Genomic DNA, 15,173 nt, shown 5'->3' with positions numbered 1-15,173 from the left:
TTCAAAGATAAAATTTTAAGCAAAACTAGGACTCCTGATTCGGACAGCTAATTATTTATCGTAATTATTACAAAGGCATACCGTCCACTGAAATCGTCAAATGTGAAAACCACACTCTTCACACAATTTCGCCCCGCAATTTTTTATTTTTTTTTCAAACCTAAACCAGGCTTAACAAGTAGAATATGCAGATAAAACACTTAATCAATTACCCCATACTACAAATACTACAATGGAAAACTATGAATGCCTACAAGAGATGTTTTTTTATCATGTTTACTAAGGACTCTGTTTACTGATGATCTCCTCGATAAGATCTGCAGCATCCTGAACCGTTGAGATGCTCTGTGCACTATCTTCTTCTACACTGATACCAAATTCCTCCTCAAGCCCCATCACGATCTCAACCTAAGGAGTACAAGTAAATCACAACAATCAAATGATGTGTATTAAATCATGATCAGGTTTGCGAAATTAAATCCAAGGAGTATTGAATGGAAGAAGTTATGGCAAGATGTTATTTACAGTGTCAAGTGAATCAGCTCCAAGAGCTGCGAATGTTGACTCTCCGGTGACTGTAGAGTCATCTGGTAGAGCCAGCTGGTTCTTCACTATTTTGCACACCTTTTGTACTGTCTCCGGTTTAGCCTGCGTAATGAATTCGACATATAAGCATGAAAACATTAAGCACATGGAAGAGACAAAAAAGTATTATTCAGTAAAAAAGGAATTCTGGAACTTTCTTACACATCCCACGTTATTGAAGTGTGCATTGAATAATTAAACAGTTATGCATACTCATACTCCCACCCATGTTAAATACTGAACCATCTATATATAGTTAGACTAGTGCCAAATTGTCAGCATAGAAATGTCTCTCAAAGCTTCTTGAAATTCTATAAAACACAAGATTGAAGAATTATGAATATTGTTTAATATAAAGGCCAAAACAATTTTCACAGCTAAATTTGTGTGAAAATCAGCAGTATGCAAAGGTTGTGCACACTTTAGTTTCGCTAGATAAATCCATTTCTAAAATTCTAATCATACAAAACAATGTAGTTCAAAAAACTAAAATCAAAAGCTACAACTTAGCGAAACTAATACCGAACTAAAGTACATTATAAAAATAAACTCGTGAAAGCACAACAAAAGAAAATGAACCACTGTCCCCAAACCCAAATGTGTGAAGTGAATTGTAGCTTATAAGATTGAAATGTATATTTTAAGATAAGATGTTACAAGAGAATAGGTCAAACAGTTAAAAATCAGTGTAGAACCATTCGGAGCGTTCAACTCATCCAAACTATTCTGCAGTTAAGTTTGTTTTAACAATTGCTTAAATGCAGTTGATCAAACCGCTTCTATGTAAATATTTTGTCTACTCCCCTTTGAGATGATAGAAAAATCTTAAAATGTGTATCATTTCAGTTTTGGGTTTAACTTTTAAATTTCCATAAATATAAAATTTCATATTTTCCCGCACAAATTATCTGTATTCAAACAGTGTGACTTCATGAGGTGAAACCAAAGCCGAAGAAATAATAATAACATACAGCACAGGAAACCCGAATGCAAGTTGAGCGCGGCTTCGAGCTAAAAGAAACATTCCTCCTCCCATAGCTTGAAATTGAGCTAAACCTCGGACTAGGAACTGCATTAAATGTCTGTTCAATAAGCATCAAAGAAAATTCATTAAAGAACGAATACAAAATAACGAAACAGAACAAGAAACAACTCTGCCTTACTAAATAATGGAGTAACTATATGAACTATTACTTAAAATCATTGGAGTTGTTCAGACGTGGGAAAACAATATATAAAGCATTTTATATATTCTGATCTAAGATTTTCAACTTCAGTTTAAATCTTCACTAACAATACTGGGGAAGGAAATATGATACAGCTTTACCATCCATGTCCTTAGAACATAACAAATACTACCAGCACTAAACACTTCTGAGCAGGCTTTATCGTTTAATAGATGATAATTTCATGTGTAACGGTTTTCCAAATGACAAAACAACACAAAATATCAATTATGAAATCAACCAGAATTTACACAAACAAATGTATGCGCAAATACGAACTCACTTAGTAGTTATTATAGCCGTATAATCAAATGCAAAATATTTGACAAAATAAAGACAAATAGTAAAAAATATCAATCAAGATCATCACGCGTTACCCTTCGTCAAACAAGGAATCGTAAAACAAGAAACTCGTCCCCTCCGTCAAACAGGAATCGTAAAACAAGAAACTCAGCCGAAGTGGAACACACTTCATAACAAAACATTCATAACAAAACTTTTCACGTAACAATAACAAACAACGCATAAGCCCGAGAATCCACAGTTCCAACACTCACTAGAAAAACGAAGAATAAAGCAAAACGCAGAATAACTATTATAATGAAAAAAAAAAATTCAAAGAGATCAAACGAAAATCGAAAACGATACCAATCTCTGATTGAACTGGAGACGTGCGGAAAGTGATCCTCCGTTAAACGTGTTGGTTGCCATGGAGGTGGGTGCGAGTATGCGAAAAGAATTGAAAGAGTTGAGAAGGTGGCGAAGAGTGTGAATAGTGAAGTGAAGAGTGTTAAAGAAAGAATAAATAGCTCCCTCCTTGCGCTGCCTTCGGTACTGTTTTGATTCTTGACTCTCTCCACCTTCCAACTCGGACCTATCTTTAGACTGAAATGGTCCTTTCGACTCTTGTTTGAGTCATATTTGAGCCCAAACTTGTTGGGCCAGAATATATATCAGGACAAATGAAGCCCATCAAAATCACTTACCTTACTAGTACTACTAAGATCAGTTCCTTGAGAAGATATATACACAGTTATTGAGTTTCAAATGCAATCCCATAAGATTTATAACTAGATTGGGACCCTACGTATCATCTTATTTTTTTATTTTTATGTTTAATTTGATTAAGAAAATAAGTATAAAATTAGTATATCTAAATAAATAATTTATTTAAATAATTATATTTAAAAATTATAACAATGTAAAATTATATATAATATTTAAATAATAAATTTGAAAATATAAAAATATTAAAGAACTAATTATCATTATATTAAATAACAATTATAATAATATCAACAGCAGTAATAATAAGATTAAAAAAATAATATTTAGATATTTTTTTTAAATTATAATTTTGACACTAATTGATTAGTGATATTGTAGAATTAAAATTAGAATGAATTTAGAGTTATATATTATATTAGAGTAAAATGTGTATGTATGGGTAGTTGTTAGAGTAAAATGTACGGATATTATGTACAAAATATACATAATAAATAGAACATGGAATAGATGTTAAATTTTTTTAAATAGTTATACATATAGATACAAATACCTTAATAATAATAAGAGAAGTAGAAAGTTGGACACAAATTCATACTATCTATATTGGTCATGTATTTTATTTCATTGAGGTTGGACACAAACTCATACTCTCTTTTGTCTCATGAGAGAAATATTAGTTTAATCAATAGTATTTTTTTATTTTATAATTTGTTTTTATATATTTAATATCGTGATGATTAAATTTAAGAAATAATTATATATAATAAGCTTGATATATATATATATATATATATATATATATATATATATATATATATATATATATTAATTATGTTATATATTATATATTAGTTTTGTAATTTTGTTATATTAAAGTGTTTAAATATGTATAACTATTTATAAACATTTGTAATATATTATTAATATAATTATTAGCATTATTCCTACAAATACGTGATATTATTATTAATTAAAATGATAATAATAATAATACTAATACAAATAATATTAATACTACTAGTAATAATATTAATAATACTAATAATAATGCAAAGGTTAATGATAATAATAATAAGAAGTATATTAATAAAAAATATAATAAAACTATTATTAATTAAAATAATAATATTAATACTATCAACAATAATAATCCTAAAAATAATAATAATAATAACAATTAAAAAATAATGATAATAAAAATAATAAATAATAATAATACTAATAAATATAATAATAATAATGCTAATAACAATAAAAAATATTAATATTAATATTAATAATAGTATAAAGAGTAATAGTAATAATAATAATTATTATTATTATATTAATAATAATAATATTAACAAGTAAAAATAATAATAATACTAATATTATCGGTATTAATGCTAATAGTATTACTAATTAAAATAATAACTTAATGATAATAATAATATTTTCAATATTGATATTATTAATATATTAATATTATTAATTTCAATAAATATTAATAATACTAATAGTGTTATTAATTGAAATAATAAAAAAAATGATAATGTTAAAAAATAATAATAATAAATGCTAATAAAACAATGATATTAATGCTAATAATATAAAGAATAATAACAACGGTAAAAATACTAATTTTAATAATATTATTAACAGTAGTAACAATAATAATATATCTATATTAATATTAATACTATTATTAATTAAAATAAAAATTCTAATACAAACAATAATACTATTATTAATAATAATAACATTAATATATTAATATTATTATTAATTACAATACTAATTTAATAATACTAATTGTATTATTAATTGAAATAATAATAATATTTAGGTATAAATACACATTTGGTACCCAAACTTTTTCGGAAAATTTAATTTGGTACCCGAACTTTAGGAATGTTCAATTTGGTACCCAATTTTCTATAGAGATTCAATTTGGTCCTCTCCGTTAAGTTGGAGTTAACACCGTGTCCGTACAGGACATGTGTCAAGCCATGAAATTTTTATTTTTATTTTTAATTTTTTTTTTCAAAAAAATTAATTTTTTTTTCAAAAAATTTAAAAACTACCACGTGTCAGTTTATCATCGTGCCACGTGGCAGCTTACAATCATGACATGTGACAGTGTAATAATTGTTTTCAATTTAGTGCCCTAATTTAAATTTTTGGTTCAATTTAGTACCCAAATTTTTTAAAATGATCCAATTTCGTCCTTTCCTATTTGAGACCAAATTAATAAATAATTTAAGTATTTAGGTGAAATGATTTCATGTATATATTAGAAAAAGTTATGGTAACATGTATATATAGGTTGTAATTAAGCTTATTTACTAATTTGGTCTGAAATGGAAGATGACGAAATTGAATGATTTTAAAAAATTGGGGTACTAAATTGAACCAAAAATTTAAATTGGGGTACTAAATTGAAAACAGCTATTACACTGTCACGTGTCATGATTGTAAGCTGCCACGTGGCACGATGATAAACTGACACGTGGCAATTTTTAATTTTTTTGAAAAAAAATTAATTTTTTTGAAAAAAAATAATTAAAAAAAAATAAAAATTTCATGGCTTGACACGTGTCCTGTACGGACACGGTGTTAACTCCAACTTAACGGAGATGACCAAATTGAATCTCTTTATAAAATTGGGGTACCAAATTGAACATTCCTAAAGTTCGGGTACCAAATTGAACTTTCCGAAAAAGTTTGGGTACCAAATGTGTGTTTATACCTAATATTTATAATTATAATATTAATAATAATAATATTTATAAATATAATATTAATATTTATAATAATAATAGTATCACTACTTAAAATTCTCATATTACATGAGAATTTCCTTGCAAATTTGTTAAAGAAAATTGCAAGAAAAGACTTTTTCCTACTATTTGTTCTAAGAACTTTAATTGGCAGGTGTAACGTCCCATTTAATTATTAAGCGAAATTAAAAGAAACGTCATACAAAATAGCAATGTGGAGTAGTCCTGGGGTCTTAACACAACTCCTACAAACTGGGCACACCACGATGCCAACGGAAACCAGATAAAAGTCTAACAAAGAGAGAGTAGAATCGTAAGGCATAGAACAATACATGGGCTGTAGCCCTAAAGAAGACCCATGAAGAAAGAAACATAAAGTCCCGCCCAGATGGCTAAGCAGTGGAATCGCCATTTCCTTGCTGACCGCGGAAACATCGCCCATCTGCTCCCATCAATTAAATTGATGATCATCGCAAGAAAGAATAGCCACATACAAGACAACCATACAACAAACAGGGTAAGCTAGAGCCAACAACATTCTCATCATACAATCAAATATATTTTCACCATTCAATATCCATACAACAACCAAGCATGTTATGACTTTCAATCGATACACTACGACTCAACTCGACTCATCCGGATACGTATAACTTGGTCGGATTCAGCGGATGTCCAGACTTGTGGTGGATACCTCTGCTCACCCTCGAGCTATGTGTTATAAGTGTTATAATGAATCAATTTCCCTCACCACAAGGTTAGCCCTTAATGAATTTCAGGCCTCCTGCTACTCTCACCACAGGAGTCAGTCCGCTCTAGGTGAGACTAACTGACTCCTTAGAGCGTCAGGATGCAACCTTACCTTGAATCCTTACTTAGTTATATAGATGGGGCACCACCATGGAATTACGTCCCGACCACTGAAGCGCGACCCTGAAAGTCTCACCTAGAGACTCCAAGGAATTATGCACTGACACAGATCAATCATATTCACACAGCCAAAGAATATTCACCATGCATAGATATACATTAATCGTACCAACCTTTAAAGCCAATGCCTTTCATGTTTCAGGCCCAACCCATTTCAACTCATCATAAACCATCCATGCATAAAGGATTTCCATCTCATCTCATTATCATGACTCTTTGATACCAACCATGTCATTAAAATCACATGCTAAACTCATAACAACCCAATATTCACAATTTATGACTTGCACCACTCATTCATACTCATTCATCTCAAACTTTCAGCACAATACTTAAAATCAAGCAAGCATTATCCATACAAAGCCAAGAAAAACAATCACACCTCGCATTGCCTCGCCCAACACCTCGCTCAGGCTGAAAGGTCTCGCTCAGGCGAGACGTTCTCGTCCAGGCGAGCCCCCTTCGCCTAGGCGAGGGCTCGAAAAAGGAAGCAGGAGCACATGCGGGATCTTGCTTAGGCGAGACCCCTCTCGCCTAGGCGAGATGCTCGCTCGCTCAAAAGGTTGAGCTAGTCACCTAGGCGACCTTTCGCGCAAAAGTCCTGGGCGAGCTCCCTGTTCGTCTCGCCTAGGCGAGACTGGCTCGCTTGGGCGAGATTAATAGGTCTCGCCACTGTTCTCCTGTAACAGTCACCTGTTCGCACCCAAAAGACAGTACATGGCAGTTCACGCATTCAACACAAACATATAGTGCATACAACGTCTAACAAACTCTAACCCAGCCATAAAATAATCAGGACTCAGACTCTAACTTCCCCGTACCTGGAAAAAGCTTAACGAAGACCTTGACTGCACGACCACGAGCACGACAGCTCTAAGGATGAACTACAGGGCTGAGATGAGAGTGGAACAGAACCAGAAAAATGAGGTTAACCAAGGCTCTTACGGCAGATTACGAAAAGGTTATAAAAAAGGAACTAGCATGAACTCGAAGGTCACTTACATGGAGTAACGGAACTTCCTGGCTCAACATAACAGCGGTGGCAGAAACCCTAGCAGAGGGGTTGACGGCTGCAGTCTTAGGTTTTTTGAAAGAGAGTGAAAAGTGAGACTTAGGGCAATAAAGGGTGGTTTTATCTACTGGGCCAGCTCTTAGGCCCACTCGCAAGGGCAGCCACGTACATTTTTGGGCCAAAAGGAAAGGAACATTTTTAATGGGCCTTACAGTAGGTAATTCCTTCGTAAGTAATTATTTCCAACAAAATTATAAATTTCGCAAGTATTTCCTACAAAATTTATTGCAAAAAGTGTTTTATACAAAATATTAGCAATTTTCTGCAAAAAAAATTTCACAACAAAATTTATAAATATTTCCTACGAAAAATATTTTAAAACAAAATTAACAAGAAATATGGATTTTGCTAGTAGTGTATCAATAATACAAATATATAAATATTAATACTATTAATATACTTATACTATTATTGAAAGCGATACATGTATTATTAACACTATTATTAATTAATTGAAATAGTAATAATAAAAATAAAAATAATAATACTAGTAAATAATAATAACAATTATAATACTATTAACACTATTATTAATTGAAATAGTAGTAATAAAAATAATAATAATAATACTAGTAAATAATAATAACGACTATAATAATAATAATCAGGTTAATGTTAATAATAATAATTATTATAATTATAATTATTATTATAATTATTGTAAAGTCCATTTTCTATTTTAAAATTTTGGGTCCAGTTTAATAAAGGATTCAAGCCAGTCAGTCACTTGTTTTTTCATTTTCATAAACCTTTTCAACTTATTACTCTTCTGTTTTCTCACAAATCTCTCCTCCCTTCACAGCTGTTGTTTTTTTCTCCAACTCAATTGAAAACCTTTCCTGAAATAGAGGATGAATCTGGAGTCTGTGTTTCATACTCCATGGATCAAACTGAACAATTTATTCCTCAAAGAAAGTTGAACATCAAACCTTTGTCTTTTCTCCTATTTCAACTCTATTGTGTTGGTTCAGTTTTTGGTTCTTTCTTTGAGCCTCGTTCTCGTCCTTGTGCTCATGTTTTCAACTCTTTAGTTTGTTTCTAGAGTTGTGGGTCGCTTTTAGTTTTGAGGTAAACGAAGCTAGGGTTCAAAGCCTTTTAACAGTATTGCATGTTTCTTGGTTTCTAAATTATGTTTTCAATGCCTGTTTGATGTTCACATTGCATGGAAATGATTTGGGTGTTGTGTTCATTATGTTCTGGATTTGCATGCATGAGCAGATGAGAAACTTGTTATTATTGCCCAAGCAAGCAGTTATCGCCTAAGCAAGAGTAGCAGAAACTCTCCTCTGTTTCTGTTCGAGTTGTCGTTTAGGCGAGGAACTTCAACTTTGAGCGAAGAGCAATTTCGCTTAGTTGAAAAGGTTTCGCTTAAACAAGAACTCGCAGAATCTCACATTGCCGCCTCTGTTCGAGCTCTCATCCAGACGAGAATGCATAACTTAAGCGAGATAACCTTTGTGGCTTAAGCGATGGGTTTTAGCTTGAGCGAGACTGGTGTAAGGAAGTGTTTAAATTGCTTGATTTCTTATATGGTTGGCTGTTTCACTCCTTAAGAGCATGTTGTATAATATTGTGCATGTATGATGTGGTATTTGAGACTATATTTCATATATTTGGCATGAGATGATAATGTTTGAGATAACATGTGGATTATGTGAGGGAATTTCATGGAGAAATCCCTTTTGATGATAAAGTTGTGTGTGTAGTGACTTGAGGATTAAAAGTAATGTTACATCCTGACACTATCAGACTCACATAGAATAGACTGATTCATGTGGTAAGAGTAGCAAGAGATCATAGTCTTTGGCAAGATAATGATCTTAGATGATCCTGGACTAACCTTGTGTGTTGTAGGGTGAAACTCATTGACAATGGTTTTGCAAGCAGTAGAAGTCATCACAAGTGCAAACAACTAGTGAATCTGATTTCATTATAAGTATCCAGATAATTGAGTTAAAAGGTTTGTCATGGTTTACTATCACATGTTGCTTGTGTTTATAAAAATTTGCTTGCTTATTTACCTGTTAAAAATCATTTTCTTCTCTGGCTCACATTTTCTCTTTGAGTCTGTTTATTGTTTGGTGTCATGTTTACAATGATCACCAATGTTGGTGTAAGCAGATGCGGAGATCCTCGTTGACCACCAAGTCGATGGAGATGTTGTTGTTTAGTTTAGGCATGTTGGGTCTTACTCATTGTTGAGCCTCTTTTGAAAAATTACTTTCTTTATTTCTTTGTAATTCCTTGTTCTTTGGTCAATCTTTCGCTAAATTGTTTTGCATTTTAAGACATATTTATGACATTGTTCTATGTTTGATATCTCTATTCCAGTATATTTTGAAATTATAAAAGATTGATTTATAAATTGTTTGTCGCGTGTTTTATTATAATATGTGATATTTTATTTGTTAGAAATTTTATTAAATAGAATCTTACACTAATATTAATAGTATTAATAATAATAATTATAAATATAATAATATTATTATAATACTAATATTATTAAATGTAATAATAATATTAATAGTAATTATGTTTTTAATTAAAATAACACTACAGATAATGATAATATTAAAAATAATAAATGTGAATAAATAATGATAATGATAAAAATAATAATGTGAATAAATAATAATAAAAATAATAATGATAATAAATAATAATAATATTACCAATATTAATACTAATACTACTAATACTAATAATAGTAATAAAAATAAAAATAAAAACAATAATGCTAATAAATAGTAATAATAATGCTGTTAATAAAATAATAGTACTGATAATTATAATTCTAATAATAATAAAATTAAGAAATGTGTGTTGAATGATATTTTCGAGAATAAGATGAAATATTGAGGATAATAATCGGGTGACATTTGCGTAAATTTTGAAAATTGATAGTTATTTCAGAAAAAAAAAAGGGTAAATGGAGTGTGTGCAATGCCAAAAAAGTCATGAAAATGGACAGATGTCAATATTTAATGATGGATTTTTGTGGATTTTTCATAATACTAAGGGTTTGTTCTCTTGCATGGATGTAACTGTTGAAGGGAATAAGCGAGCACGAATTCATTTTCAAATTGTGTTCCATTGCATAGATGTGGACCGATAAGCGAACGCGGATTTGAGGGATGAACAAGTTTTTTCATCCACTATAGAAGTAGAAGATTAGCGAGTATTATCGACCACATTACCATATTGTCCTCGTTTTTACTTTCACACGCAGTAGAATATTCGTCGTCTGCCATGAGTGTTGTTGGAGGTGTTGTAGGAGGAGTGGCGCACCAGTGTGACAGGTGTTGGGGTGGTGATAGGAGTGGGATGGCATTGACAGGTCTTGCACTGGTGAGGGAACTGGGATGACACCGGTGTCTTGCAGGTGGTGAGGTGTTGTGATTGTTACGGGAGGTGTGGGATGGCACGGTGTGGGCACCAATGTTGTGAATGAAGAGAGAGGGACGACACCGGTGTCGTTGGTTTTCTTTTTTCTTTTTACCTTTTTCTTGACTTCTTTTGACTTTTTTTTTAATTTTTTAAACTTTTTTTAACATTATTTAACTTTAGTTTAAAATTTAATTATATAATTTTTTTAAAAATTTAATTGTATAATTTTTTTTACATTCATAAAAATTTAGTTTTTTTTATTTTAAAATTTTATATAATTTTAATATTTTTTTAATTCGTATTAATTAATTATAATTATTTTTATAATATCAAATTACAAAATCATTCTCTTTTTTTACGCAAGGGTATTATGGTAACTTAATAAATATATCTATTTTAACATATAATTTTATCTATCACATCAATCAAATCTTTCACTAACTTTCATAAAAATTATCTCCAAATTCACCCACTTTACCCTCTAAATTCACTAAAAAAAACACAAATATCTATCTACCTAAATCTACATAAATTCATCTTCACACTCTCCCCCATATCCATCTACACAAAAGAACACACCCTAAATTTTCATGTATATTTAGCAGAATTTAGTAAAATTAGTAGATAATTCACCAACTTCAAAATCGGCACGAGTCCAAATCCCACCTCCGCATAGCATTATTATTATATATTTTTAAAAATTGAATCAAACACTCCTAAAACACATTTCAATAATTAGGTTAAATATGTTTTTTTCTTTCACTCATAGTAAAAATTAAAATTAGATTTTTTTTTTCAAAATTTTGGACAAAGTTAATTTTTTATTTTTAAAAATACGTGAATTTAATCATTTTAATCAAATTTTGTTAAATTTATTTAACGTTTCAAACATTTTTTCTTCTAATATTAAAATGTAAATATTTCAAACAATATAAACAACTCAAATATTTTAGAACGTCAAATAAATCTTACAAAATTTAAAAAAAAAAACTAATTTTAATTTTCATCGTTAAAAAAATAAAAATATATTTAACTCTTGTGACTTTTAATCTAGAGAAACTAGATTTAACCAAAAATTTCAATAAAAAACTATTCTCAATTTTTACCGAATAATAATATATTTAACCCTCGTAATTTTAACTGTAAGTGTAGTGACTTATTCTTTATTATATGAATTGATATGAATGTGATGATTGTGGATGAAGCTGGTTGGTTAGGACGGAGCCTGAAGCACGGCAAATTTATAAATGTGAAAGGAAGAGGTGTTTGATTGTGAGATGGGTGTGTGTTCTTTATCGTCATTTAATGTGACCCATAAATGTATATCTAGTTGCCTTGTCAAGTATTTATGTAGTTTGAACTTCGATGTCGTTTGTGTATTTAGTGTACGTTTTTCTTTGGTGGGGGGTAGGTAGGTTTCAGAAAATGTGGTAGGAGCTTTAAGAAAAATAAAAAGAGGTGAAAAGTGGTTTTCATTTTAGTCCATTCATTTTTTGCCATCTCAAATCATTTTCAGCTTCAGTTTTTCAGGTAATCATTCTTCTCTGCCTTCATTCTTGCCATTTTGAAATTAATGTCAAAAACAGGTGCACTGATTGCATCTTAGATGTTAGCTCTCACCCGGTCCCACTTTGAAGCAGATTTGGATTGGGGTAGGAGCTACAACACAATCATTTAATATTGATGATAAAGACTTCTTATTTGCATGCAATATTAGTTTGGTCTGACGTTGATTTCAAATATGGTGTGATTAATACTATGATATTATAATTATTGTTAACAAGACTCCCTTATAAATTTTTGTTAGAAAAACTTTAGATATAAGGATTATACTACTCGTTCAAGTCAGTTTTAACTATCGGCTTTGATATTAATTATTAAATTTAAGAAGATAAGAGGTTCATTGGGAGATACAATAAATTAATGAGACTTGAGTCCAACCACGTAAGTTATTAGGTATTGATATTATTTTCAACCTAAAATCTTAAGATTTATGGGTCTTCACTCTTTATAACGTTCTATTTTATCATTTCTAATCAATATAAAACTTAAACTTATCCTTATATTCGTAACGATTACAACTGATATTGTTTTTTTATGTAAATTAAAAGAGGAAGATCAAAACTTTAACTTACACTCTACCGATATTTGGAACAAAGTTATAGGCTAAAAGTTTGTTTTAACTGAGAATGGAAAAAATTATGAACCACATCATTAACTTCAATTTATGATGAGATCTTAATTGACTAGTCAACTTCGTAATCAATGGAAAAGTTAAATTTTAATTATGAAGAAGGAGCTATTATGGTGATAATTTTTGCAGAAAGTGTAAATAGTAACTATTGAGGTAGGCATAATAATTAAATTTGAAGAGTGAAAGGGGAAAAGTGGAATGATTGTTTGCAGATTAAACTTGGTTGCATGGCATCCAAAGGTATAAATAAGATAAAGTAATAGAAGCATGTTAATACGATGTTTTCGGCTACTTTAAGTAAATGTGTCCATTTATATTTTAATTTCCGTAAAGGGTCTGTTTGTTTAAAATATTATAAATGGGTGAAATTGTAGGAAGGATTTAGGAACGACGATTTATAATTTTTTTTCTTTTTTTTTTTAAAGTATGAATTCCTCGTATGTATAAAGATTTTGGTTTGATTTTATTTTTATTGTGAACTTTTTTAATTTATTTTATTATTTATTTAAATGTATTCTTAATTTGTTTAAAGTAAAGTAATATTATGATTTTTATTCTATAATATTTTAATGACTTTTTTCTGTTTAACTAATTTAATGTTTAAAATTTATTTAATTAATTGAATGTATAAAAATCGGAATGGCCTCAATTAATTAAGAATAAGCTAAAAAATGTTTTTATTATCCATGTAGACAATGTATCATTTTATATTATTTATATGTCCATTCTATTAAATTTTTTATATTAAATAATCTCAATTTTATTACCATATCAATCTTTGTCATATTCAATTAATTAAATTGATTTTAAACATTAAATTAATTGAATAAAAAACAAAAAATAAATCATTAAAATATAACATAATGAAAAATATAAAATCACTTTATTTTAAATAAATTAAAAATACATTTAAATAAATATAAAAAAATCACAATACAAAAATTTGAAACTAAAATCTTCATGCATCCAACAACTTCTCGCTTCAAATAAATTCTAAAGTAGTTGATCCTAACACAACTTTTTGTTGAAATAGAAAAATAAAATACATTAATGTAAAAACTTTACTAAAAAAAGGAAAAAATATATGTCAAAGTCTATGTCCTCTTACAACTTCACCCAATTTTATAATATTTTTAAAAATATATCCCTTTACTTAAATTAAAAATTAAATTGATCCACGTAAATTAGCCCATGTTTTCATTGATCACGTTCTATAAAGCTTGTTATCATATAATAACTATTTTAAACCATGATAATAAATACAAATTATTGTATGTTACTTTTGTAAAGATCATTCAAAAACTTATTATTAGTAATTCGCAGATAATTAAATAAATATATGGATTTTGTATAAACTATATGAAATTAAAAATTCTTAATTTATGCGCCATTATACGTATAAATAACATTATGTAACAAAAACCTTTTTAGAATATTTAGAAGAAATAACAAAGTAAGGAGAATTTGAAATTTCAAAACATTATACGAATCTTACGAAAAGAAAAAGTTAACAAAGTACTTTCTGATAAAAAGTTTCAAAAAAAATTTATGTAAGATAATGTATTTAATAAATAATGTTTAAAGATCTTTAGATTTTTTAAAGAATAAAAAGTAGAGATATAAAGATGTTTCAAAAAGTATAAAATTGGAAAAACTTTTATTCAATAAAACTTGAAAAAGATTATATTTCAAAGTTGAAAGAATATTCGATAAATTGATAAATTGAAGAATGTTTTCAAATTAGAACAAAATTAATATAGTTATTTAGATATTCATTACTCTTGACGACTGTAATTACTCATAAAGAAATTACTAGATGACAAAAAAAAAATTTATGATTTAAAAAACATATTATTTACTGAAGAATTTTATATTATAAAATATTATATTAAATTTTATAATGGAAATTAATTTACAAAAACTTTATTTTAGACATGTTTGAATTTGAATAGAAAATATATTTTAGATTATGTTTCATTGGACAGTATTTTGGATTTCTATGTATATTTTGA

The 15,173-nt window shown here is 28.8% G+C and overlaps 1 protein-coding gene across 1 annotated transcript; it reads right to left on the bottom strand.

The window, feature by feature from the left end:
- On the bottom strand, positions 1-2,657 carry LOC114190448 (acyl carrier protein 1, chloroplastic-like). Its single transcript, XM_028079335.1, has 4 exons — positions 2,460-2,657; positions 1,557-1,667; positions 526-648; positions 1-408 (listed from the first exon to the last, which is right to left on the bottom strand). Exons 1-4 carry the CDS (start codon positions 2,520-2,522, stop codon positions 280-282), a joined length of 426 nt encoding a protein of 141 aa, XP_027935136.1. The 5' UTR covers positions 2,523-2,657; the 3' UTR covers positions 1-279.
- Positions 2,658-15,173: the final 12,516 nt, after the last annotated feature.

The sequence above is a fragment of the Vigna unguiculata genome, chromosome 7 (genome assembly GCF_004118075.2).
Source record: "Vigna unguiculata cultivar IT97K-499-35 chromosome 7, ASM411807v1, whole genome shotgun sequence".
NCBI lineage: Eukaryota > Viridiplantae > Streptophyta > Magnoliopsida > Fabales > Fabaceae > Vigna > Vigna unguiculata.
Note: the sequence above shows the minus strand (reverse complement) of the source record. Positions and strands in the feature narration are given on the sequence as shown.

What these genes read in the sequence shown, in the direction of transcription:
- LOC114190448 (XM_028079335.1), bottom strand. Translation starts at nt 2,522, where the DNA reads ATGGCAACCAACACGTTTAACGGAGGATCACTTTCCGCACGTCTCCAG. An exon ending in GCATTCGGGTTTCCTGTGCT is followed by an intron (nt 649 to 1,556) that starts GTATGTTATTAT and finishes TTCATTACGCAG; the next exon opens with GCTAAACCGGAGACAGTACA. An exon ending in GAGCTGATTCACTTGACACT is followed by an intron (nt 409 to 525) that starts GTAAATAACATC and finishes TGTACTCCTTAG; the next exon opens with GTTGAGATCGTGATGGGGCT.